The sequence below is a fragment of the Orcinus orca genome, chromosome 4 (assembly GCF_937001465.1).
Source record: "Orcinus orca chromosome 4, mOrcOrc1.1, whole genome shotgun sequence".
NCBI lineage: Eukaryota > Metazoa > Chordata > Mammalia > Artiodactyla > Delphinidae > Orcinus > Orcinus orca.
This window is the reverse complement of record NC_064562.1, coordinates 121,577,379-121,600,842: the sequence shown is the minus strand read 5'-3', so window position 1 is coordinate 121,600,842 and position 23,464 is coordinate 121,577,379. Positions and strand designations below refer to the sequence as shown.

Sequence of the window (23,464 nt, the reverse complement as noted above, 5' to 3'; positions counted from 1 at the left end):
TTATAACTACATGATATTCCACTCTTTAATTCATCCCAAACTTCTGCTTCCTGGTGCTGAACTACCACTGCTTTAAACAGTTTCACTTTACTTTTGCTTTCATTACCAACTTTAACAGGGAAATTTCTTGTGGATGAACCCTACTCCCCTCCCCGGAATTTAAAAAAAATTTCTTCATGAAATTTACTATGCGTGAGATAACAGTGAATAGAGAACAGCAAGGCTGTGTTTTGTGTTGCTGTGGAGGCTGGGAGATTGGCTAAGCATGGTCGTTAGCCACATGACTCATTCAACACATTTGTCTTCCAGTGTGTCTAATTCAAATGTCTGCCTTAGCAAAATGGTAAATTGTCTCAGACTTTCATCACAGACTGTCAAAGATGTACAAAATTTTTCTAAGGAGTATACTTTGGGTTTGAGTGTGCCTGTCTATAATTGGGTATGTTTTCAAAGATAGATATTTATAAATAGATTTTTCCTAAATTTATAATTTATTAAGGGTATGATAAAGTAATATATCTTCTCTTATTTTTTGCAGGGGGCTATTCATGCCAAGTATGATGCAATTGATAAGGATACTCCAATTCCTACAGATAGACAAGTATGATTTAGATTTTCTTAAACAACCTAAGATAAGTCTGCCCAGTCTTTAAATTTTAAAAAGGCATGAGGAATTTTCTTCCTTTCATTATGAATACTGAGCAGCCATCATATGCATATGGTGTTAGAGAAGCATAACTCTTAACCTCTTTAAGATCTACTCTAACTCATTAGTGAGTTAGAACTGTTCCTTTTAGGAGTTTAGGCCAAGCAACTTTTCCTAATAATGTACTTTTTTGTCTGAAGAATTTGTCCTTTATTTAGACCAGATTGTAAAGGAAGGTTTTTTTAAAACTAAATTAATACATACCTTTTCAAAAGAAGTAGTCTGCTTTCCTTGTTTAAGTATACTTACAACTTTTTGGTGTTTCCAGTGGATTAGTATAAAATTCAAAAACTTCAGACACCACAATTCTGGAGGTTGCCTATTCGGAATTTCATAATACAATTTCTCCTTTTCCTTATCTTGGGATTTATTGGCAATCAGTCCATTATAGTTTTACCTTATTGTTTGGCTGTTTTACAGATTGAAGTGGATATTCCTCGTTGTCATCAGTATGATGAACTGCTGTCATCACCAGAAGGTCATGCAAAATTTAGGCGTGTATTAAAAGCCTGGGTTGTGTCTCATCCTGATCTTGTATATTGGCAAGGTAACTGTTTTTCCCTATTACTAAGACACTTTTTGAAGTGTTAGGAACATGTTGCATGACTGACAATTTTTAAAATCAAAACAAAATATCAAAATATCCTTGGCTTTGAGAAAAGTCAATACTAAAGCTATGCTCTATCTTTTCAGAGCTTTACATGAGAACTTTTTTTTTAACTTTGTCTAAATGTCTAATGAATATCATTTAAATGCAAGACATTTAATGAGACAACTTGCCGTCATGTTGATTAGGAAAGTATAAAGAATATTTTGTGCTATTGTAATCTTTGTGAATACACTTTTTCAATACTTATGCAAATAATAAAATAATTTTGTACCATAAATAATTTGGGGCAAGTTTACATTCTTGGCATTTAATGATCTACAACTTATGCTTATCAGGGTTACTGGGAATTGCGGAATAGGATATCACCCTGAACTTCTCATTTTTTTCTCTCTTTTTTAAAAAATACCTTTAATGCTCCATATCCTTGATTTGTAGCTTTCCTCATTACTGTTTTTGTGGTCATTGATAAATTCATGAATGAGAAATCCATTCCACCTAGTCTTATTTTTGAATTTGTTGTAATAGTGCTTATATTTCAATTCTGTGTCTATTTCTGGCCAAACCTGAAAATGAAGCTATTATTTTTCCTAGCTCTGTTCATTTTAGAGTTCTAACAGTTACAGATAAATTTATATACATTCTTTTAACATGACAGTGTATGAATAGCATTATTATCAATAAAAGAAATACGTCATGTATTTGTATTTTACTTCACAATTTTTTTTTTTTGGTGGTACGCGGGCCTGTCACTGTTGTGGCCTCTCCCGTTGTGGAGCACAGGCTCCGGATGCACAGGCTCAGCGGCCATGGCTCACGGGCCCAGCCACTCCGCAGCATGTGGGATCTTCCCGGACTGGGGCACGAACCCGCGTCCCCTGCATCGGCAGGTGAACTCTCAACCACTGCGCCCAGGGAAGCCCTACAATTTTTTAAAGAATTTTTTTTCATCATCCCAGAGAAAGATGTAAGAAAAATTTTCATCTCCTAGATAAGGAAACCTGTCTGGAGTTAAGTGATTGACAAGATCACACAGTCAGGGACTATATGCAAGCCTTCTATCATTTTTACATTTTTCTATTACTACATTTCTCTCTTCAACTCATAATAACCTTGATAATAATAATGGTTGGTTTATTTTGGACATTTGCTATATGCCAGTCACCATCAGTTATTCCTCACAATAACCCATGACGTAATATATTTCTGAATGGGTAATAACGTACAATGCTTAATCTATATAGAAGTAATGCAGAGAACTCAATAAGGTATATATCTACAATTCTGTTGGATTAAGTTTATTTGAATTCTTTCCCCAACCTCTCTCCATCAGGTCTTGACTCACTTTGTGCTCCATTTCTCTATTTAAATTTCAATAATGAAGGTAAGCCTATTTATCATTTAAATAATTATTGTGCATATTATTTTAAAATATTTTAATCAAACGTGAAAGTTTTTTATTTTCATTGTAAGGTTCTTGCTCTCTTCCTAGTAGATATTGTACATTTCTGTGAAATAATCTATTAGACTCATTTTAGAGGATGTGAAGGATTAGTTTATTACTGGAGAGTTTCAGCTGTGACTGGAGATTTAGGGAGAACCTGATAGATTATTCTAAATGCATTCATCTACTTTGGTGACTATTTTTATGAAACTTTGGAGAAAATTCTGACTTTTTTAGAGATTAGTTTTAGTCTATATATACTTTCTGAACAATTTGTAAAGAAAACAATATTGATACTCTATCCTCCAGAGACTTTTATTTCAACCACTACCTCCTTTTATTTTTTAAGCCACCACCTCCTTAATGAAGACTTTTCTTACCCTCTTGAATCCATATAGCACTTTGTATTTCCAGAAATTTATCTTCTGTATGTTTTGTATTATAGTTATTTATATACTAATATAGTAACCCTTTTTTTGTTTAGCAGCTTTTTTAAATGACAAGGGTTTTTTTTGTTTTGTTTTCTGTTCCCTCATATAATGCCTTTTATAGTAGGTTTTTCAATAAATATTTGAATATTTATTGCGAATATCTCTAATGATATCACATATAGAGAGTGTTACCATATATAGCATAAATCCTTAGAAGCCTCAATCTCAGAATCTCCATTTCTTCAAATTCTATTTCATATCAGAATTTTCATAGATTTCGGGAATTTGAGTAGCAATAGCATAATCCCAGAGAACTAAAATTTCACTATTTGACTACTTTTTTAAATGCCTGTTCTCTGATATTAGTCTTTAGACTAGGTTTTGTTGTGTTTAGTTAAGCATAGCTCATTATCACACATACTGATCCAAAAATAGTAAAGGATCTGTGTTTGAAAGAACAATTTATTGCTAGTGTTTCTAAATCCAAAGTTCTCAGGCTCTTTGCATCAACAAAAATTAGCGATCTTGAGGTTTATATAGCTCATTAATAATGATTATGTTTAGAGATTTTAAAAATGCATAAAGTTCTGATAAAAAAGGTTTTTATTCTTGTAGGATAATGATTGCTGCGGTAGTTTGCTTTTTTGTTTGTTGTTTATTTTTGTTTTTTGGGTTTTTTGTTTGTTTTGGGGTTTTTTTTTTTTTTTTTTTGCTGCTGCAGTAGTTTGAAACTGAAAAGTTTGTAAGGTGGTTATCTTCTGTTGTCCAAAACATTTTCTGTTTTAAATGGTACAGGGTTTTTCCCCTTAAATTTTGTGCTTCCATCAGTTATTAACATAACTCTTGTTTAAAAATAGATTCAAGGAATGTGTGCTAAGTGAGTGAATGACAGCTGATCTTTTACCTCATTAACTAATTTGTTATATTTGCCTTACTCTTTCTTAGCCTTGGCTTATGCCTGTATGTCTGCTTTTATCCCCAAATACCTGTATAACTTCTTCTTGAAAGACAACTCGCATGTAATACAAGGTAAGAAAGTGTGTTTCTTTGCCTTTTTATAGGGAAAGCACTTATGTCAAAAGTGACCAATACTCAGTTAAATTTATGATTTTGACCCAATAAAATATGGTGACAGGGCTTCCCTGGTGCACAGTGGTTGAGAGTCCGCCTGCCAATGCGGGGGACGCGGGGTCGTGCTCCGGTCCGGGAAGATCCCACATGCCGCGGAACGGCTGGGCCCGTGAGCCATGGCCGCTGGGCCTGCGTGCCCAGAGCCTGTGCTCCGCAACGGGAGAGGCCACAACAGTGAGAGGCCCGTGTACAGAAAAGAAATATATATATATGGTCACAGTGTGTCACTAAAACACGTGAAAAGATCATTAAGTTTAGTCTCTTCTTCAAGTCCACAAAGAATTATGGTATTTTGCTAATGACTGTTTAATATCTAATCTCAGTTTGGTTCAAATTCAGTCATGCCAGTTTAAGAAAATAAAAGTCCAGCTGTTTGTTTCTCTCACTATTAACATTGCCCACAAAAAGCTTCACCATGGAGCAAGCCTATCATGAATTAGTAAAAAGTTTAAACAGTGTTTAATTGTGTAAGTAAATAGAATATTAAAAACACTTCTCATTCATCTTATTCATGCTCGATCACCCAAAATATCCTCCCACTTTCTTTTCTTTCCTAAAAGACACCTCCTCCTTCAGAGTTCAAGACGTAGCATAACCCATCTGTGAATTCTTTCAGGACTACTTCAGCCACATTCAAACTTTTATATAAGTTTTTGAGCTCATTTTTTAAAGTAGTGTAACAGAAGTTTAATAATAAACACTTGTGAATCAGACAAACTGTTTCAAATTTAAGTTTCATTACTTATTGTGAGTCTTAAACAAATAACTTAAGTTGGCTAGGTATAATGTTCCTCATATCTGAAATAAAAATTGTTGTAAAGGTTAAGCATTATAAGATATGTAAATACCTAGCACATAAAAACATTCATTTCAATAACAATAATTATTACTATATTATTTTTACTACTATTACTATTTTCATTATTACAATTTTTTGATAATATAATTATTGTCATGGTATTATATATCATTTTATGTCTTATATTTTCAAGAAGATTTTAATGTTTTAAGGGCAGGGAATTTTCTTATAGTTTCGTATTTCTTTTGGAACAGACTACAAAGTTGGTTGCAGTCTCCCCATTTACCATTTTTATGAAACTTATCCAACACCCCCTTCATTTAGACCTTTTTACTTATATGTATATCCTATTAATTCTATTAAACTTTAAACAACTTAAAGCTGATGCTGTTTATTTATACCTGTGTCATTATGGTTTCATATAATTCACTCAATTTGAATAGATAAAGCAGGAAAACTACAAGCTGTGTCTGATTTATCAAAAATTCTGAGTAAGTGGGGTCTCAATTAGCAATATTTTTACTTAGTTAGAAATGAGTATAAAACTAGAGTACCAGAGGTCAATATAATGAAAAAAATAATTAGAAAGGAAGCAGAAAGGGAAATGTAAATTAAAAAGATAAAGAGACTGAAAATAAGAGGAAAAGAATATGGATAAATAGCGCAACACATACAATTTTTCCATCATCATTTACATTAGTATATAGAGAAAAATATTAAAATTCTTTTTAAAAACTTAGTGTTTGTGTTTACAAACACATCGAGGCATGTGAGCATTCACGGTTCTCTGTGTCTACCACATAGATGGGTGCTAGAAATTGAAGTAATGATCCATTGTCTCTATGTTAGTTTTGAAATGTAATTTCTATTGATTTGTATTTGTATATTGAAATGATTTGGCCTAAAATGGATATATCCAAGTCCCTGTACATTCCTAGGATGTGGACTTATATATAGTTGGGATTAACTTAAGAATGTTTTTTTTAGAGGGCAACAACTTTTTGTTTTGATTTCTTATAATTAAGAACAAGTATATTTTATAGGAAGGAACTTACCTTTTGCTTGTAGGTTAATTTAGTAAAGGCATCCAACTTCAAGAGTCATGTAATATCATCTTCCAGGAATTTATGAATTGGTGTTCTGTAAATGTATACCTTGTATCTTAATAAGGATATGTTCCATACTTATTCATAGATTTCTTACTATCATTTATCAGTAATGTTTATTATAGAGTTGACAGTATACTCTAAGATTCCATAATACCAAAAGGAGCATATTTAATAATACCTTGGATGATACCAGGAGATTTCAGGGGCTATTCATTGCAAAATATGTCAAACAGTCACCAAAGACAAACTGACAAAATTAAACGTAGAAAATAGTCAGGTTAGTATTTGTGCAACACAAAAGGTGATTCCTTTATCCTCAGTTAAACATAAGACAGCAGTATAATGCTGTTATTTTTAAAGCTAACATGAGGAGAGGAACCAAGATGGTGGAGTAGAAGGACATGCTCTCACTCCCTCTTGTGAGAACACCAGAATCACAACTAGCTGCCGGGCAGTCATCAACAGGAAGACACTGGAACTCACCAAAAAAGATCCCCCACATCCAAAGACAAAGGAGAAGCCACAATGAGACGGTAGGAGGGGCACAGTCACAGTAAAATCAAATCCTATAACTGCTGGGTGAGTGACTCACAGACTGGAGAACACTTATACTACAAAAGTCCACCCACTGGAGTGAAGGTTCGGAGCCCCACGTCAGGCTTCCCAACCTGGGGGTCTGGCAACTGGAGGAGGAATTCCTACAGAATCAGACTTTGAAGGCTAGTGGCATTTGATTGCAGGACTTGGACAGGACTGGGGGAAACAGAGACTCCACTCTTGGAGGGCACACACAAAGTAGTGTGTGCATTGGGACCCAGGGGAATGAGCGGTGACCCCAGGGGAGACAGAGCCAGGCCTACCTGCTAGTGTTGGAGGGTCTCATGCAGAGGCGGGTTGTGCCTGTGGCTAACCTTGGGGACAAGGACGCTGGCAGCAGAAGTTCTGGGAAGTACTTCTTGGCGTGAGCCCTCCCAGAGTCTGTCATTAGCCCCCCCAAAGAGCCCAGGTAGGCTCCAGGGTTGGGTTGCCTCAGGCCAAACAACCAACTGGGAGGGAACCCAGCCCCACCCATCAACAGTTAAGCAGATTAAAGTTTTGCTGAGCTCTGCCCACCAGAGCAGCAGTCAGCTCTACCCACCACCAGTCCCTCCCATCAGGAAACTTACACAAGCCTCTTAGCCTCATCCACCAGAGGGCAGATAGCAGAAGCAAGAAGAAATACAATCCTGCAGCCTGTGGAACAAAAACCACATTCATAGAAAGATAGACAAGATGAAAAGGCAGAGCGTTATGTACCAGATGAAGGAACAAGATAAAACCCCAGAAAAACAACTAAATAAAGTGGAGATAGGCAACCTTCCAGAAGAAAAATTCAGAATAATGATAGTGAAGATGATCCAGGACCTCGGAAAAAGAATGGAGGCAAAGATTGAGAAGATGCAAGAAATGTTTAACAAAAACCTAGAAGAATTAAAGAACAAACAAACAGATGAACAAAACAATAACTGAAATGAAAACTACACTACAAGGAATCAATAGCAGAATAACTGAGGCAGAAGAGCGGATAAGTTACCTGGAAGACAGAACGGTGGAATTCACTGCTGCGGAATAGAATGAAGAAAAAAGAATGAAAAGAAATGAAGACAGCCTAAGAGACCTCTGGAACAACATTAAACGCAACAGCATTCGCATTATAGGGGTCCCAGAAGGAAAAGAGAGAGAGAAAGGACCCGAGAAAATATTTGAAGCGATTAGAGTCAAAAACTTCCCTAACATGGGAAAGGAAATAGCCACGCAAGTCCAGGAAGCACAGAGAGTCCCATACAGGATAAACCCAAACAGAAACATAACGAGACACATAGTAATCAAATTAGCAAAAATTAAAGCAAAAGAAAAATTATTGAAAGCAGCAAGGGAAAATGACAAATAACATACAAGGGAACTCCCATAAGGTTAACAGCTGATTTCTCAGCAGAAACTCTACCAGCCAGAAGGGAATGGCATGATATACTTAAAAGTGATGCAAGGGAAGAACCTACAACCAGATTACTCTACCCTGCAAGGATCTCATTCAGCTTTGATGGAGAAATCAAAAGCTTTACAGACAAGCAAAAGCTAAGAGAATTCAGCACCACCAAACCAGCTCTACAACAAATACTAAAGAAACTTCTCTAAGTGGGAAACACAAGAGAAGAAAAGGACCTACAAAAACAAAACAGTTAAGAAAATGGTCATAGGAACATACATATCGATAATTACCTTAAACATGAATGGATTAAACGCTCCAACCAAAAGACACAGGCTCACTGAATGGATACAAAAACAAGACCCATCTATATGCTGTCTACAAGAGACCCACTTCAGACCTAGGGACACATACAGATGAAAGTGAAGGGATGGAAAAAGATATTCCATGCAAAAGGAAATCAAAAGAAGAGGGAGTAGCCTTACTCATAACAGATAAAATAGACTTTGAAATGAAGACTGTTACAAGACATAAGGAAGGACACTACATAATGATCAAGGGATCAATCAAAGAAGAAGATATAACAATTATAAATATATATGCACCCAACATAGGAGCACCTCAATACATAGGCAAATGCTAACAGCTATAAAACAGGAAATTGACAGTAACACAATAATAGTGGGGGACTTTAACACCTCACTTACACCAATGGACAGATTATGCAGACAGAAAGTAAAAAGGAAACACAATCTTTAAATGACACAATTGACCACATAGATTTAATTGATATTTATAGGACATTCCATCCAAAAACAGCAGATTACACTTTCTTCTCAAGTGCACACGGAACATTCTCCAGGATAGATCACATCTTGGGTCACAGATCAAGCCTCAGTAAATTTAATAAAATTGAAATCATACCAAGCACCTTTTCTGACCACAACACTATGAGATTAGAGATGAATTACAGGGAAAAAAACATAAAAAACACAAACACATGGAAGCTAAACAATACGTTACTAAATAACCAAGAGATCACTGAAGAAATCAAAGAGAAAATCAAAAAATACCTAGAGACAAATGACAATGAAAACACGACTATCCAAAACCTATGGGATGCAGCAAAAGCAGTTTTAAGAGGGATGTTTATAGCTATGCAAGCCTACCTCAAGAAACAAGAAAAATCTCAAATAAACAATCTAACCTTGCACCTAAAGGAACTAGAGAAAGAAGAACAAACAAAACCCAAAGTTAGCAGAAGGAAAGAAATCATAAAGATCAGAGCAGAAATAAATGAAATAGAAACAAGGTAAACAGTGCCAAAGATCAATAAAACTAAAAGCTGGTTCTTCGAGAAGATAAACAAACTTGATAAACCATTAGCCAGACTCATCAAGAAAAAGAGGGAGACGACTCAAATCAATAAAATTAGAAATGAAAAAGGAGAAGTTACAACAGACACTGCAGAAATACAACACATCCTAAGAGACTACTACAAGCAACTCTATGCCAATAAAATGGACAACCTAGAAGAAATGGACAAATTCTTAGAAAGGTATAATCTTCTAAGACTGAACCAGGAAGAAATAGGAAATATGAACAGACCAATCACAAGTATTGAAATTGAAACTGTGATTGAAAATCTTCCAACAAACAAAAGTCCAGGACCAGATGGCTTGACAGGTGAATTCTATCAAACATTTAGAGAAGAGTTAACACCCATCCTTCGCAAAGTCTTCCAAAAATTGCAGAGGAAGGAACACTCCCAAACTCATTCTATGAGGCCACCATCACCCTGATACAAAAATCAGACGAAGATACTACAAAGAAAAGAAAGTTAGAGACCAATATCACTGATGAATATAGGTGCAAAAGTCCTCAGCAAAATACTAGCAAACAGAATCCAACAGCACATTAAAAGGATCACACACTCAAGTGGGACTTATCCCAGGGATACAAGGATTCTTCAATATATGCAAATCAATCAATGTGATACACCATATTAACAAATTGAAGTATTAAAACCATATGATCATATCAATAGATGTAGAGAAAGCTTTTGACAGAATTCAATACCGATTTATCATAAAAACTCTCCAGAAAGTGGGCATAGAGGGACCCTACCTCAACATAATAAAGGCCATATGTGACAAACCCACAGCAAACATCATTCCCAATGGTGAAAAACTGAAAGCATTTCCTCTAAGATCAGGAACAAGACAAGGATGTCCACTCTCACCACTATTATTCAACATAGTTTTGGAAGTCCTAGCCACAGCAACCAGAGAAGAAAAAGAAATAAAAGGAATCCAAATTGGAAAAGAAGAAGTAAAACTGTCACTGTTTGCAGATGACATGATACTATACATAGAGAATCCTAAAGATGCCACCAGAAAACTCCTAGAGCTAATCAATGAATTTGGTAAAGTTGCAGTATACAAAATTAATGCACAGAAATCCCTTGCATTCCTATACACTAATGATGAAATATCTGAATGAGGAATTAAGTAAACACTCCCATTTACCATTGCAACAAAAAGAATAAAATACCTAGGAATAAACCTACCTAGGGGGACAAAAGAACTGTATGCAGCAAACTATAAGACACTGATGAAAGAAATTAAAGATGATAGCAACAGATGGAGAGATATATCATGTTCTTGGATTGGAAGAATCAATATTGTGAAAATGACTCTACTACCCAAAGCAATCTACAGATTAAATGCAATCCCTATCAAATTACCAGTGGCATTTTTTACGGAACTAGAACAAAAAGTCTTAAAATTTGTATGGAGACACAAAAGACCCCGAATAGCCAAATCAGTCTTGAGGGAAAAAAACAGAGCTGGCGGAATCAGACTCCCTGACTTCAGACTATGCTACAAAGCTACAGTAATGAAGACAATATGGTACTGGCACAAAAACAGAAACATAGATCAATGGAACAAGATAGAAAGCCCAGAGATAAACCCACACACCTATGGTCAACTAATCTATGAGAAAGGAGGCAAGGGTATACAATGGAGAAAAGACAGTCTCTTCAATAAGTGGTGCTGGGAAAACTGGACAACGACATGTAAAAGAATGAAATTAGAACACTCCCTAACACCATACACAAAAGTAAACTCAGAATGGATTCGAGACCTAAATGTAAGCCTGGACACTATAAAACTCTTACCTGAAAACATAGGAAGAACACTCTTTGACATAAATCACAGCAAGATCTTTTTTGATCCACCTTCTAGAGTAATGGAAATAAAAACAAAAATAAACAAATGGGACCTAATGAAACTTCAAAGCTTTTACACAGCAAAAGAAACCAATAAACAAGATGAAAAGACAGCCCACAGAATGGGAGAAAATATTTGCCAACGAATCAATGGACAAAGGATTAATCTCCAAAATATATAAACAGCTCATGCAGCTCAATATTAAAGAAATAAACAGCCCAATCCAAACATGGGCAGAAGACCTAAATAGGCATTTCTGTAAAGAAGACATACAGAGAGCCAAGAAGTACATGAAAAGCTGCTCAACATCCCTAATTATTAGAGAAATGCAAATCAAAACTACAACAAGGTATCACCTCACACCAGTTAGAATGGGCATCATCAGAAAATCTACAAACAACGAATGCTGGAGAGGGTCTGGAGAAAAGGGAACCCTCTTGCACTGTTGGTGGGAATGTAAATTGATACAGCCACTATGGAGAACAGCATGGAGGTTCCTTAAAAAACTAAAAATAGAATTACCATATGATCCAGCAATCCCACTACTGGGCATATACCCAGAGAAAACCATAATTCAAATAGACATATGCACCCCAACGTTCAGTACAGCACTATTTACAAAGCCAGGTCATGGAAGCAACCTAAATGCCCATCGACAGACGAATGGATGAAGAAGAGGTGGTACATATATACAATGGAATATTACTCAGCCATTAAAAGGAACGAAATTGAGTCATTTGTTGAGACATGGATGGATCTAGCAACTGTCTCACAGAGTGAAGTAAGTCAGAAAGAGAAAAGCCAATATCGTATATTAACACATGTATGTGGAACCTAGAAAAATGGTACAGATGAACCGGTTTACAGGGCAGAAATTGAGACACAGATGTAGAGAACAAACGTATGGACACCAAGGGTTGAAAGCCATGGGGGTGGTGGTGGTGGTGGTGTGATGACTTGGGCGATTGGGATTGACATGTATACATTGATGTGTGTAAAATTGATGACTAATAAGAACCTGCTGCATTAAAAAAATAAAATTAAATTTAAAAATTAAAAAAAAGGGATTAAACAGCACTTTTATTTTCTCCGTAAGAGTTGAATAAATCAAATTCTCTTCCCAGTTGCTGTGATTCAGAGTTAATATTTTTAGTTTGTAGGTTAAATGTATGGAGTCAATGAAATGTCACTAGAAATTTTAAGACTCATAATACATAAAAAAGACATTTTTAGCAAGATAGTTTTTAGAATAATACTGTTATCTTTTTATTAAATGTATTCTTCAATTTTTATAGAAAGAACAGTCAAAATTTTAAACTCAAGTTTGTTTTTTTAAAAAAATGCCATAGGGCTTATTTGTATTTTTCTCAATAATACAGTTTATAGTGTTTATTTATAATATATACCACATTATAAAATATTCCATATAACTTTTACAAGGATCATGTTTACAGTGAAATGTCTGTAATGTATTAAATGTGCTTTTCAAATAATTTTGACTATAATAAAACATTTGAGTAAAACACTCCTAAGCATATCTTACCAGAATCCACTTTCTGTGTCTCACCTTAAATTACTTTGAAATAAAGAGTAATAGCATGCTATATGATACATAGGCACAGTTCTAATGTATAAAAGATACATTTAAAAGGAAAAATATATGCACCCTTTTTGTCTCATGGAATCATTGCCTTTAATATAGATCACAATAAATAAAATGGTCTTAACTTTTTTTTTTTTTCCTTTGGAACCTGTAGTGTTAACTGAACTTTCATATGTGAAAGCCTGGAAATAATCTTTTTCCAAATTTGTCAGGCCTCTACAAGCATAGTGCTTAGCTAGATGCCTGTGCTTTAAGAAAGATGAAGATATTTGGAGAATTCTCAGAAAAACAGTTAAAATAGGACTTATAAAATGAGTTGGTTATGTTATTTATGAGATGGCTGGATGGTGCCTCACTAGATGGCCAGCTCTTACAGGGCCATATTAGATAGCTTCCATTACATTAACTTCTATATTGGTTCTGTAGAGATTCCTATTTTTAACCTCTAAAAAGTTTCATTTCTCCACAAATTGTTTCATATTTCAACTAGATATATGTTGAAAAAGAGGAGTTTTCATACTTTTTAACTATGAACTTCTTTAATACACTTTGAAAAGGCTTATTATACAAATAAGCAAGACCATATCTGTTTCATATATGGAAATACAAGAGAAACCACAGTGTACACAGCACAAATTTGGAGAGATTGGTCAGAAAGGCCAAAAAGACTCATATTTAGTTTGATTGATTAACCAGTAATGTACTTTAATATTCAGTCTTTTTCCAAGGGATTTCATAGCCAAATATAGGAAATAAATGTGAAAATAACTAATTATAAGTCAATGAAATAAGTATACATGTTACTATATTAGCGCAGAGGAAGAAGTGGGGTGAGGTTATTTTGATTTTTTAACTTTGTTTTTGGTGGCAAAGGAAAGGAACGGCATGTCTGGAAAGGTTTCTTAAGAGACAGAATACTTATTGACGAACTTGAAATTTGAGTAGGAATTTGCTTGGTGAAAGGGAGAAAGACATTCTGAAGACAGAGGACAAGGAAAAGAACTGAGGTAAAAAAAAGTGCAAAATGGATTGATAAAACAGCCAGTAGTCAAATCTGGTCCATGGAGCCAGAGAAAGAGGGATGGAGAGCTAAAGAATGAGCTGAAACAGTACAGTGATTATTGGTTGCCAAAGTTTATGGAAGAGCAATGATTTATTCTTCAAAATGTGTATTTTAGGCTTGGAATTAGAAATACTCAGTTTTCATTTTCTTGGTTTCCCTCTTTGATTGTCCTCCCGTCCCCCTGTGTTTTATGGTGTTTTAAGCTTTAAACTTCAAAATAACATTGATTTTGATTAGCATAAATATCACGTACACACTTTGTTTCCCATAGTTTTGGAAAACTCCTGTGTCATATGAAACCAATCAATTCAACAGCTAATTGTAATACTGCGTATTCATTTAGTCGTTTAATTGTCTCTACTGAGATGAAAAGTTTCTATATTCAATAGCAACATTAAATCTTCTTTGAAAACATGTGTTTTTATATGTTTTTATTTTTTATAAATTTATTTATTATTTGTTTTTGGGTGTGTTGGTCTTTGTTGCTGCCCGCAGGCTTTCTCTAGTTGAGGCAAGCAGGGGCTACTCTTCGATGCAGTGTGCAGGCTTCTCATTGCGGTGGCTTCTCTTGTTGCAGAGCACGGGCTCTAGGCGCTTGGACTTCAGTAGTTGTGGCATGCGGGCTCAGTAGTTGTGGCTCACGGGCTCTAGAGTGCAGGCTCACTAGTTGTGGTACATGGGCTTAGTTGCTCCACAGCATGTGGGATCTTCCTGGACCAGGGCTCGAACCCATGTCCCCTGCATTGGCAGGTGGATTCTTAACCACTGTGCCACCAGGGAAGTCCCAAAATGTGTTTTTATAATTATACTCTAATAGAACTTTAAACTTCTTTATTTTAAAGTTTTTCATAAAATAGAGTATTTATATGCTTATAAGACTCAATGCTTTGCCTCTTACAGAAGAGAGAAAAATTATCTATTTAGTCAAGATGTCCTGTTCTGTTTTGTTTTTTAATCATGGTTCTATTAACTTATTACCTGCAGACATTTTTAAGAAGATAATAAATTTAATTACTTCTGCTGAAATGAATATTCATAATCATTTTTGGCACTATCAAATTGTCCCCAGCAAATTTACCATCGAGTTGATAAAGTACCAACACATAGGAACTTTAAAAAATAATATACTGATTAAACAATTCAGGGTTGTCCCCCTAAGATTATCTGTGATTATTAAAATTACTCTTAGATTCAGAACCTTAGAGTGCCAGTTGGATTGAAGAAAATGGAGGGATTTGAAAGGGATAGATTGATTAGAGTTTCAGTGATATTGGAAAACAGGGTTATAACTTGCAAGACAGACATACTTTAAGGTATTGAAGAGAAAAAAAGGCAGGTTCAGGCCGGTGAGGAGAGGCAGCCACTTAGTTACTAAGGATGGAAACTAATCCTTCATGGAAAATCCAACTATACCTTAATGTCATCTTGCACTTAAGAAAGAAACAACCCAGAAAACTGGCCTATAAAACATTTAAACTGTTGTTTGAAGTCACTGTACTATGTGTGTGTTCACCAAAACGGCCACTGGAATTTCACCGCAACATTCAGCATATTGTTACACTGTTTATAAAACCAAGGCATAGTTACACTTGAACCATTAGAAGATGTGGAAGTCAGAAAGGGAAAGATAGAGGGACGTACCATATAAACTTGGGAAAATTTCTCCAATTTTTTGTTTACTTGTATATGTTTATAAATCCTTTGAAGGCAAGGGAACTATCTTCTTCACTGTAATGTCCCTAGCATTTAATGTAGTGCCACACATAGCTAGGATGAATATATAACTAACTAGTGATATTTTTGAGGGTTGAAGGGGCACTAAATGCACCAGACACTGAGTCTACCATTGGCAACTGGGACTCTTCCAGGTAAACTAGGATGTATGGTCCCACTACACATAGACATTCAGCAAGTCTTTTAGGGGGAGAAAGGAAGACAGGCATCAAAGTCTGAAGTCCAGTTGTCAAATGGGAATATAATATAAATCTCCTTTCTCATCCAGCAGTAGCAAAGAGAGAAGGAGAGTATGCAACTTCACTCTAAGGGTTATATATTTGGAAAAACAGTACATTGCGTATTTCCAGTTTAATGCACATCTTTGTCATGGATGACTTTAATGTTAGGATATTGAAAGGTAGTAGGAAATACATTGAGCATTTTCAAAAATGTCTTGCATCATGTGACTAAGGAGATATTTCCTGAGACAGAAAATGTTCTACCATTACTAGAAATATTCCAAGATCTATTAAGTAAGCTGCTTGTAGATTTTTTTTTACTAGAGCAGGGTATGTGAGCAAAACATAAAATGATTCACAAATATAGCCCTAAAAATTACCTTTCTCTTTCCTTTCTCTTCTTTTGAAACCCCCTCTTCCCATTTAGACATAAAGGTTGGTGCTTATTCTTGTGGCTTTAGACAGTAAGCCAAATTTTATAGCTGGCAAACTTCATAATGGAAAATAATCTAATTTGGGTTCATTTGCAGTAAAATAACTTCGACTTCTTTTGAGTGCCGTGAGTCTAATGTCACCAAATGATTTAGTTTGGGCACATTTTAGTTGACAAGAGATTTATGACTCTCTGCATATTTATCTATAGTTCCATCTTCAGAATAAGCTAGCAGCCTGATGGAAAATTACAAATAGTTACGGAATTGAGAATGCCATTTTTGGTTTGTGAGCAGAGGACACCTTTTGCTTTAAATCTGTTGCCCATTATCCTTCATCTTCTCCTTACCCCTGCTAAGAGAATGAAAGCAGAAAGACTGGTCGAAAAGGAAAAAATAAGGATATCCATGTGTGGGACTTAATAAAATGTCACCTCTGTATCTCTTTTATGAAAAATTTTTTGAAAACAAGTAGATATCTTATTTATAAACAGCTGCACAGAAATATGATAGTGTCGTATAAAATCCTTACACTGAATTCTTTGAGAATTGTCATTTAAAAGTATATGATAAATTTAAAAAATCCTATTCTATAGGAGAGGAATAAGAATTTTTAATATGGTGGCATTAGAAGGGAAAAAGACTATTTTCATTTAATATCTCATTGCAAAAAATTAAAAAGTATAAAGTTTCAGTAAAACAGAAATTTATATAAGACATGGTTGTGTGCCAAAGTACAACATTAAACCTCACTTGAAGTTTAAGAGGAAATTTCATAAATACCTTGGTTTTTTTTTAAGAATAACATTTACCCTTACATAGGTCACCTATCAGTTAGAAAATACTGTTTTGGGGGTTATTATAGCTCTAGATGCAAATCTTCATTATTATAAATCACAATTAGAGTATTTTATGAATATTTTAAAAGAGTCAGCAGTAATATCCATGGGATCTTTTGTTTTATTTTGCCTACCAGTCTGTTTTTCTGTAGCTCCTCTTAAATTCTCAGGTTGGTTTATACATCAAAGGACATATGCATTTCAGGTTTTTTTTATTTGCTCTAAGGAACTTTTAAATTCATTTTTGAAATAACTTGAAATTTGACATAGTGCTGATATCATCAGTTCTGTCATATCTCTCCCTTAAAGAAATTTTTCTGAATGTAACAAACCATGCTGTATCTCATTCCAGAGCTTATCCTGAGCAACCAAAACTTTTGCCAGCCTTATAATTTATATTTACATATATGGTATACAATAATATACAAAATAAGTGTATACACATATTTATGTGTGTATTTTATATATATATACACATATATATTTGTGTGTATTTATATGTGTATGTGTGTGTGTATATATGTATGTATGCAGTTATAACACATGTATAAATCCCACCATAAGTGTTTGGCAGAATACAAGGAAAATGTTTTCATGATGGATTAGGTTTCTTCAGTAGATCCTTAATTAGCCATGTAATCCTACATAGTAATTATCTTTTATCAGGCTCAGATAAGAAAGATATTTAATAAACTGGAGCATAGCTGTGGACAATTGCCTGAGGCATGATTTTCTAGTTTAAAATGAAGTGTGCTTTTTTTTTTTTTTTTTTTTTTTAACATCTTTATTGGGGTATAATTGCTTTACAATGGTGTGTTAGTTTCTGCTTTATAACAAAGTGAATCAGTCATACATAAACATATGTTCCCATATGTCTTCCCTGTTGCGTCTCCCTCCCTCCCACCCTCCCCATCCCACCCCTCCAGGCTGTCACAAAGCACCGAGCCAATATCCCTGTGCCATGCGGCTGCTTCCCACTAGCTATCTACCTTACTGCGTTTGTTAGTGTGTATATGCCCATGACTCTCTCTCGCCCTGTCACAGCTCACTCTTCCCCCTCCCCATAACCTCAAGTCCGTTCTCTAAGAGGTCTGCGTCTTTATTCCTGCTTTACCCCTAGGTTCTTCATGACATTTTTTTCTTAAATTCCATATATATGTGTTAGCATACGGTATTTGTCTTTTTCTTTCTGACTTACTTCACTCTGTATGACAGACTCTAGGTCTATCCACCTCATTACAAATAGCTCAATTTCGTTTCTTTTTATGGCTGAGTAATATTCCATTGTATATATGTGCCACATCTTCTTTATCCATTCATCTGATGACGGGCACTTAGGTTGTTTCCATCTCCGGGCTATTGTAAATAGAGCTGCAATGAACATTTTGGTACATGACTCTTTTTGAATTTTGGTTTTCTCAGGGTATATGCCCAGTAGTGGGATTGCTGGGTCATATGGTAGTTCTATTTGTAGTTTTTTAAGGAACCTCCATACTGTTCTCCATAGTGGCTGAACCAATTCACATTCCCACCAGCAGTGCAAGAGTGTTCCCTTTTCTCCACACCCTCTCCAGCATTTATTGTTTCTAGATTTTTTGATGATGGCCATTCTGACTGGTGTGAGATGATATCTCATTGTAGTTTTGATTTGCATTTCTCTAATGATTAATGATGTTGAGCATTCTTTCATGTGTTTGTTGGCAGTCTGTATATCTTCTTTGGAGAAATGTCTATTTAGGTCTTCTGCCCATTTTTGGATTGGGTTGTTTGTTTTCTTGTTATTGAGCTGCATGAGCTGCTTGTAAATTTTGGAGATTAATCCTTTGTCGGTTGCTTCATTTGCAAATATTTTCTCCCATTCTGAGGGTTGTCTTTTGGTCTTGTTTATGGTTTCCTTTGCTGTGCAAAAGCTTTGAAGTTTCATTAGGTCCCATTTGTTTATTTTTGTTTTTATTTCCATTACTCTAGGAGGTGGGTCAGAAAGGATCTTGCTGTGATTTATGTCATAGAGTGTTCTGCCTATGTTTTCCTCTAAGAGTTTGATAGTTTCTGGCCTTACATTTAGGTCTTTAATCCATTTTGAGCTTATTTTTGTGTATGGTGTTAGGGAGTGATCTAATCTCATACTTTTACATGTACCTGTCCAGTTTTCCCAGCACCACTTATTGAAGAGGCTGTCCTTTCTCCATTGTACATTACTGCCACCTTTATCAAAGATAAGGTGTCCATATGTGCATGGGTTTATCTCTGGGCTTTCTATCCTGTTCCATTGATCTATCTTTCTGTTTTTGTGCCAGTACCATACCGTCTTGATGACTGTAGCTTTGTTGAAGTGTGCTTTTTAAAGTTAATAACTATATGCTTTCATCAACGTAAAGTTGAATGCTTATGATTGTTGATGTTGCATACCTCTGGCTTCTAGGTAAATTAGGACTATAAATATACCATTGCTAATTGGAAGGAGAAAAAAAAGAAGTTAAAGAAAAGTTAATTAAACCCAGAAGTTCCCTGGGCCTTAGGGTCTATCCTGGGTCTTCACTTTACTGGAACAAATGCATATATCTGTATATGTAAACAAATTTGAGGTGTAATTATTCTATTTGTGACTGTGTTGTTCCTTATTTAAGTATCTGTTACACTTTCTGAACAATTAATAAATGCAAGACAGATTTAATATCACTAGACAAAATGATTTTGTTGAATTTAATAGGAAAAAATCATTCATCATGTGAATAATTTGTGATTCAGGAAATGAAGTGACAGCTCTGAAGGTAGAAAATAAGTTGTGGCATAGCTTTTAATGAAAAGCTTTGTTTGTTTAATAATTAGCCATATTTGAAGTAGTAACAAAACAGAAAATTAATAAAGTATGTTCTCTTCATGGAGAAACCAAATCTCATTCAAAATGTAAATAAAACTAATTTATGTGGATTTAATGTCTTTATTTGAAGTACTATGTAAAAAAAAAATGATTGTCTTAAACTTTATTATCATTTCAGAGTATCTGACTGTATTCTCTCAGATGATTGCATTCCATGATCCAGAGCTAAGCAATCATCTCAATGAAATTGGATTTATTCCAGATGTAAGTACTTGTTGCATTAATAGAAATGAGGTAAAAAAAAAATAAAGCAGAAATCGGCAGCACGACAAAGTACTGTTTTTAAAGTTTTGTTGTCCTAAGAAGTCCATGTATCTAAACAAGTTCCTGCTAGTAATTATATAGTCTTTTGTTATAAAGTTTGTGTGGTTACCTTCCATATTCTCACTTTAAGTAAAGGGGAAGTATCTTATTTTTCTTGATACTATCAAATTATTTTTAAAAACCCAGTAGTGTGAGTGTTGTATTAAACTGTGATGTTAGCAGTTTTCACTTGGATTTTTTGATATTCAGGCCTGTTTTTGAAGAAGTAGGAAATTTGAACTTAGTAAATTCTTAAGTAGCTGCTTCTGTGTTTTGCTTGATACATTACCTTGGAAACTTTGCCAGATTTTGGCTTACTTCATTAGCTTCTTGGGTTCCTTATCAAACCAAAAGTCAGAGTTGACTGTCAAAGGTTAGCCAAGGTATAGCTTAGCCTATTACTCACATGTAGTATGTGACACGGACTCAAACCTCTTTTAAAAGACAGTTGGAGTACAGTATCACAGGACTTTGCAAAACAAAACAAAACAAAAAAGAACCTTTTTGAGATAGCAATCTCCTTATTCTATCTTAACCTTCTTTGTTTCCTGATCATACCTTTCCTCTTAAGGCTTATATCCAGAAACCCATATGTTGATGGTAAGACTAGGGGTGAAAAATGTTTATATTAACACTATACTAATGCATTTAAAGTGTTAACAGTAACACTTACAGTATAAATACTTGCAGGGTGCTTTGAAGTTTAAAAATACTTTCACAAACATTTCATTTGATTCTCAAGACAAATCTGTAAGGTGTATGAAGCAAGTAATTTCAGCATTAGTAGATAAGAAATTTATTGTTTGAGAAGGTAACAAAACTAAATAGTCTCAGAACATAAAACTTTAACTTATGTCATTGGACAGCCCTCTGCCCCTAGTCTGGTTCATCTTCCAGTGGGAGAACAGAGACTAAAACATAGGTGTACTAATTCTAGTTCATTGCTCTGTGTGTTGCACTGTAATTCTGTGATGTCATCATCAGGCCTAAAGTAGCCATCCTTCATATATACAGTGGTATTTGCTTCTAGGCCTGTGGAGAAATACCTTTCATTTGAGTACATGGCTTGCTCAATGAGGGCTCCAAAAAATATATATACATATTATAAAACAAATAAAATAAGATCAAACCCTATAATTATGTATAGAGATAGAAAACTTTGTAAAAATTTAACCAGTATATATATTATCATATTAAGTATTCATTTTTACATAACCCTACCTTTCCTGCTTCACATTATAAATGTGAGATATGGCATAAGACAATACTAGATTAAATCTTATGTCTAGAGTTGAAGAAATTATAAAGGAACTGATTGCCGAGTTGGTAATTGTTTTAGGTTTCTGAGGGAAAAACTACTATGATATAGACTTAAAAAAAAGGATAATTCTTTTTTAAAAATTCCCTTGAAAGCACCTAATTGTGCTCGGTGACTAAACAGAAAACTACACTGCTTTAGTCAGAGTTTTAGATTGAGAAGAATCATTTATGTAGAAAAATATGTATGGAATTATAAAGATAGTCTGATAAAATCCTTAGACATATTCATGAACATAGTATTAAAAAATCACATATGGAAAAATAACTTATCTTTGCTTAATCAGAAAAATTAAACTCTGAAAGTGTACGGTATATGAGAAGAGGCAAGCAAAAAACATTGTTAAAAAATAATGTGGACATATATTAAGCGCTTACTGTGCACTAAGCACTGCTCTAACCCTCTTTAAGCACTCCTCTAATCCTCACAAGTTTGCAATCTAATTAAACAATGACTATTAAATATTTATACGTAAAATCAATTGGGGAAAGGCTAATAGCATGATGGAAGTAAAATTCTAGGTAACAATAACATGAAAGGTAAGAGTCAGTGGGATTTCAACTTAAAAGTGTTCTAATGATTTTGTATCATTTGAGGGGAAAGTAAATATGCTCTTTATATTTAGACATCAAGTCAGGCATCCTTTCAGATCTGGGATTTGATTTTACCATACTCAAAAGCTAATAAATGAGCCTGTTACTGTTTCATAGATATTGGCAGAAAATCCAAGACTCCTGTGTCAGAGACAAAGGACTTTCTCACTCACAGCACAGCAAGCAGCATGAGCATTAGCATATTTGTCTTGATTTCCCTTGCTTCCAAATCCCATAGAGACGACACAGAGGGTCCAAATGATACCTGCATAATGCAGTGGATTGTGTTATAGGAGAGGAACTCCGAGTTTAGGGAACTTGATTTTTTTTTTTAATGGATATTGAACATATCTTCATTTACTCTGGAGAGAGAAAGAGAGAGAGAGAGAGAGAGAGAGAGGCTATCGTTTTCTTCTGAGGCTATAAGAAAACCTGTCTGTTGCTGCAAAAAGAGACTCTATCTCTGTTTACCACGGCTATTTTTGTACAAACATCATTGAGACTATACTGCAGAACAAAGGGCAGTTAGCATCTCTGCTCACAAGAAATGTAGAAGTACAGGAATGCATATTAAAATTTGAATGGTACTCACTAAAAGAATAGAAAGAAAATGTATAACTTTTAAATGGAATGGGGGAGTGTGGAACAAAGGAAAGTCATCCACCCCTTTAAAAACATAGAGAAAACACAGAAAGAGGGTAACCTGATTACCTAATAAAGGAAATTATTAGATATTTTAAAAAATCCATCTGTATACTGTTTATAAGAGACAAATGTAAAAATTTAAGGATATTGGTCAAAAAGGAGATTTAAAAAATATGAGGCAAATATTAACCAAAAGAAAACTAATGCAGTGATATTATTAATATAAACTAGTGAAACAGAAAGCACAAAATAAACCCATCCAGGTATGGAATTTGGTATATGACAGAAATGGCTCTATAAGTCAATTTGAAAAGATTATTCAATAAATGGCCCTGATGCAATTGCGTAACTGTATGGAGGGAGGTGGGAATCAAAGCCAACCTCACACCATACATAAAAATAAGTTC

At 34.7% G+C, this 23,464-nt stretch overlaps 1 protein-coding gene across 4 annotated transcripts in view; it reads left to right on the top strand.

Moving 5' to 3' along the window:
- Positions 1 to 23,464, top strand: part of TBCK (TBC1 domain containing kinase) — a 244,314-nt gene that overhangs the window by 81,830 nt on the left and 139,020 nt on the right. For all 4 annotated transcript variants that reach the window (XR_004483193.2, XM_004269604.3, XM_033427801.2 and 1 more), the window contains exons 16-20: positions 539 to 601; positions 1,127 to 1,253; positions 2,647 to 2,697; positions 4,134 to 4,217; positions 20,317 to 20,402. Coding sequence is in view for 3 of the 4 variants with exons in the window: in XM_004269604.3 (XP_004269652.1) it covers positions 539 to 601; positions 1,127 to 1,253; positions 2,647 to 2,697; positions 4,134 to 4,217; positions 20,317 to 20,402 (411 nt within the window). In the remaining variant the exon portion in view is untranslated. The remainder of the gene's footprint in view (positions 1 to 538; positions 602 to 1,126; positions 1,254 to 2,646; positions 2,698 to 4,133; positions 4,218 to 20,316; positions 20,403 to 23,464) is intronic.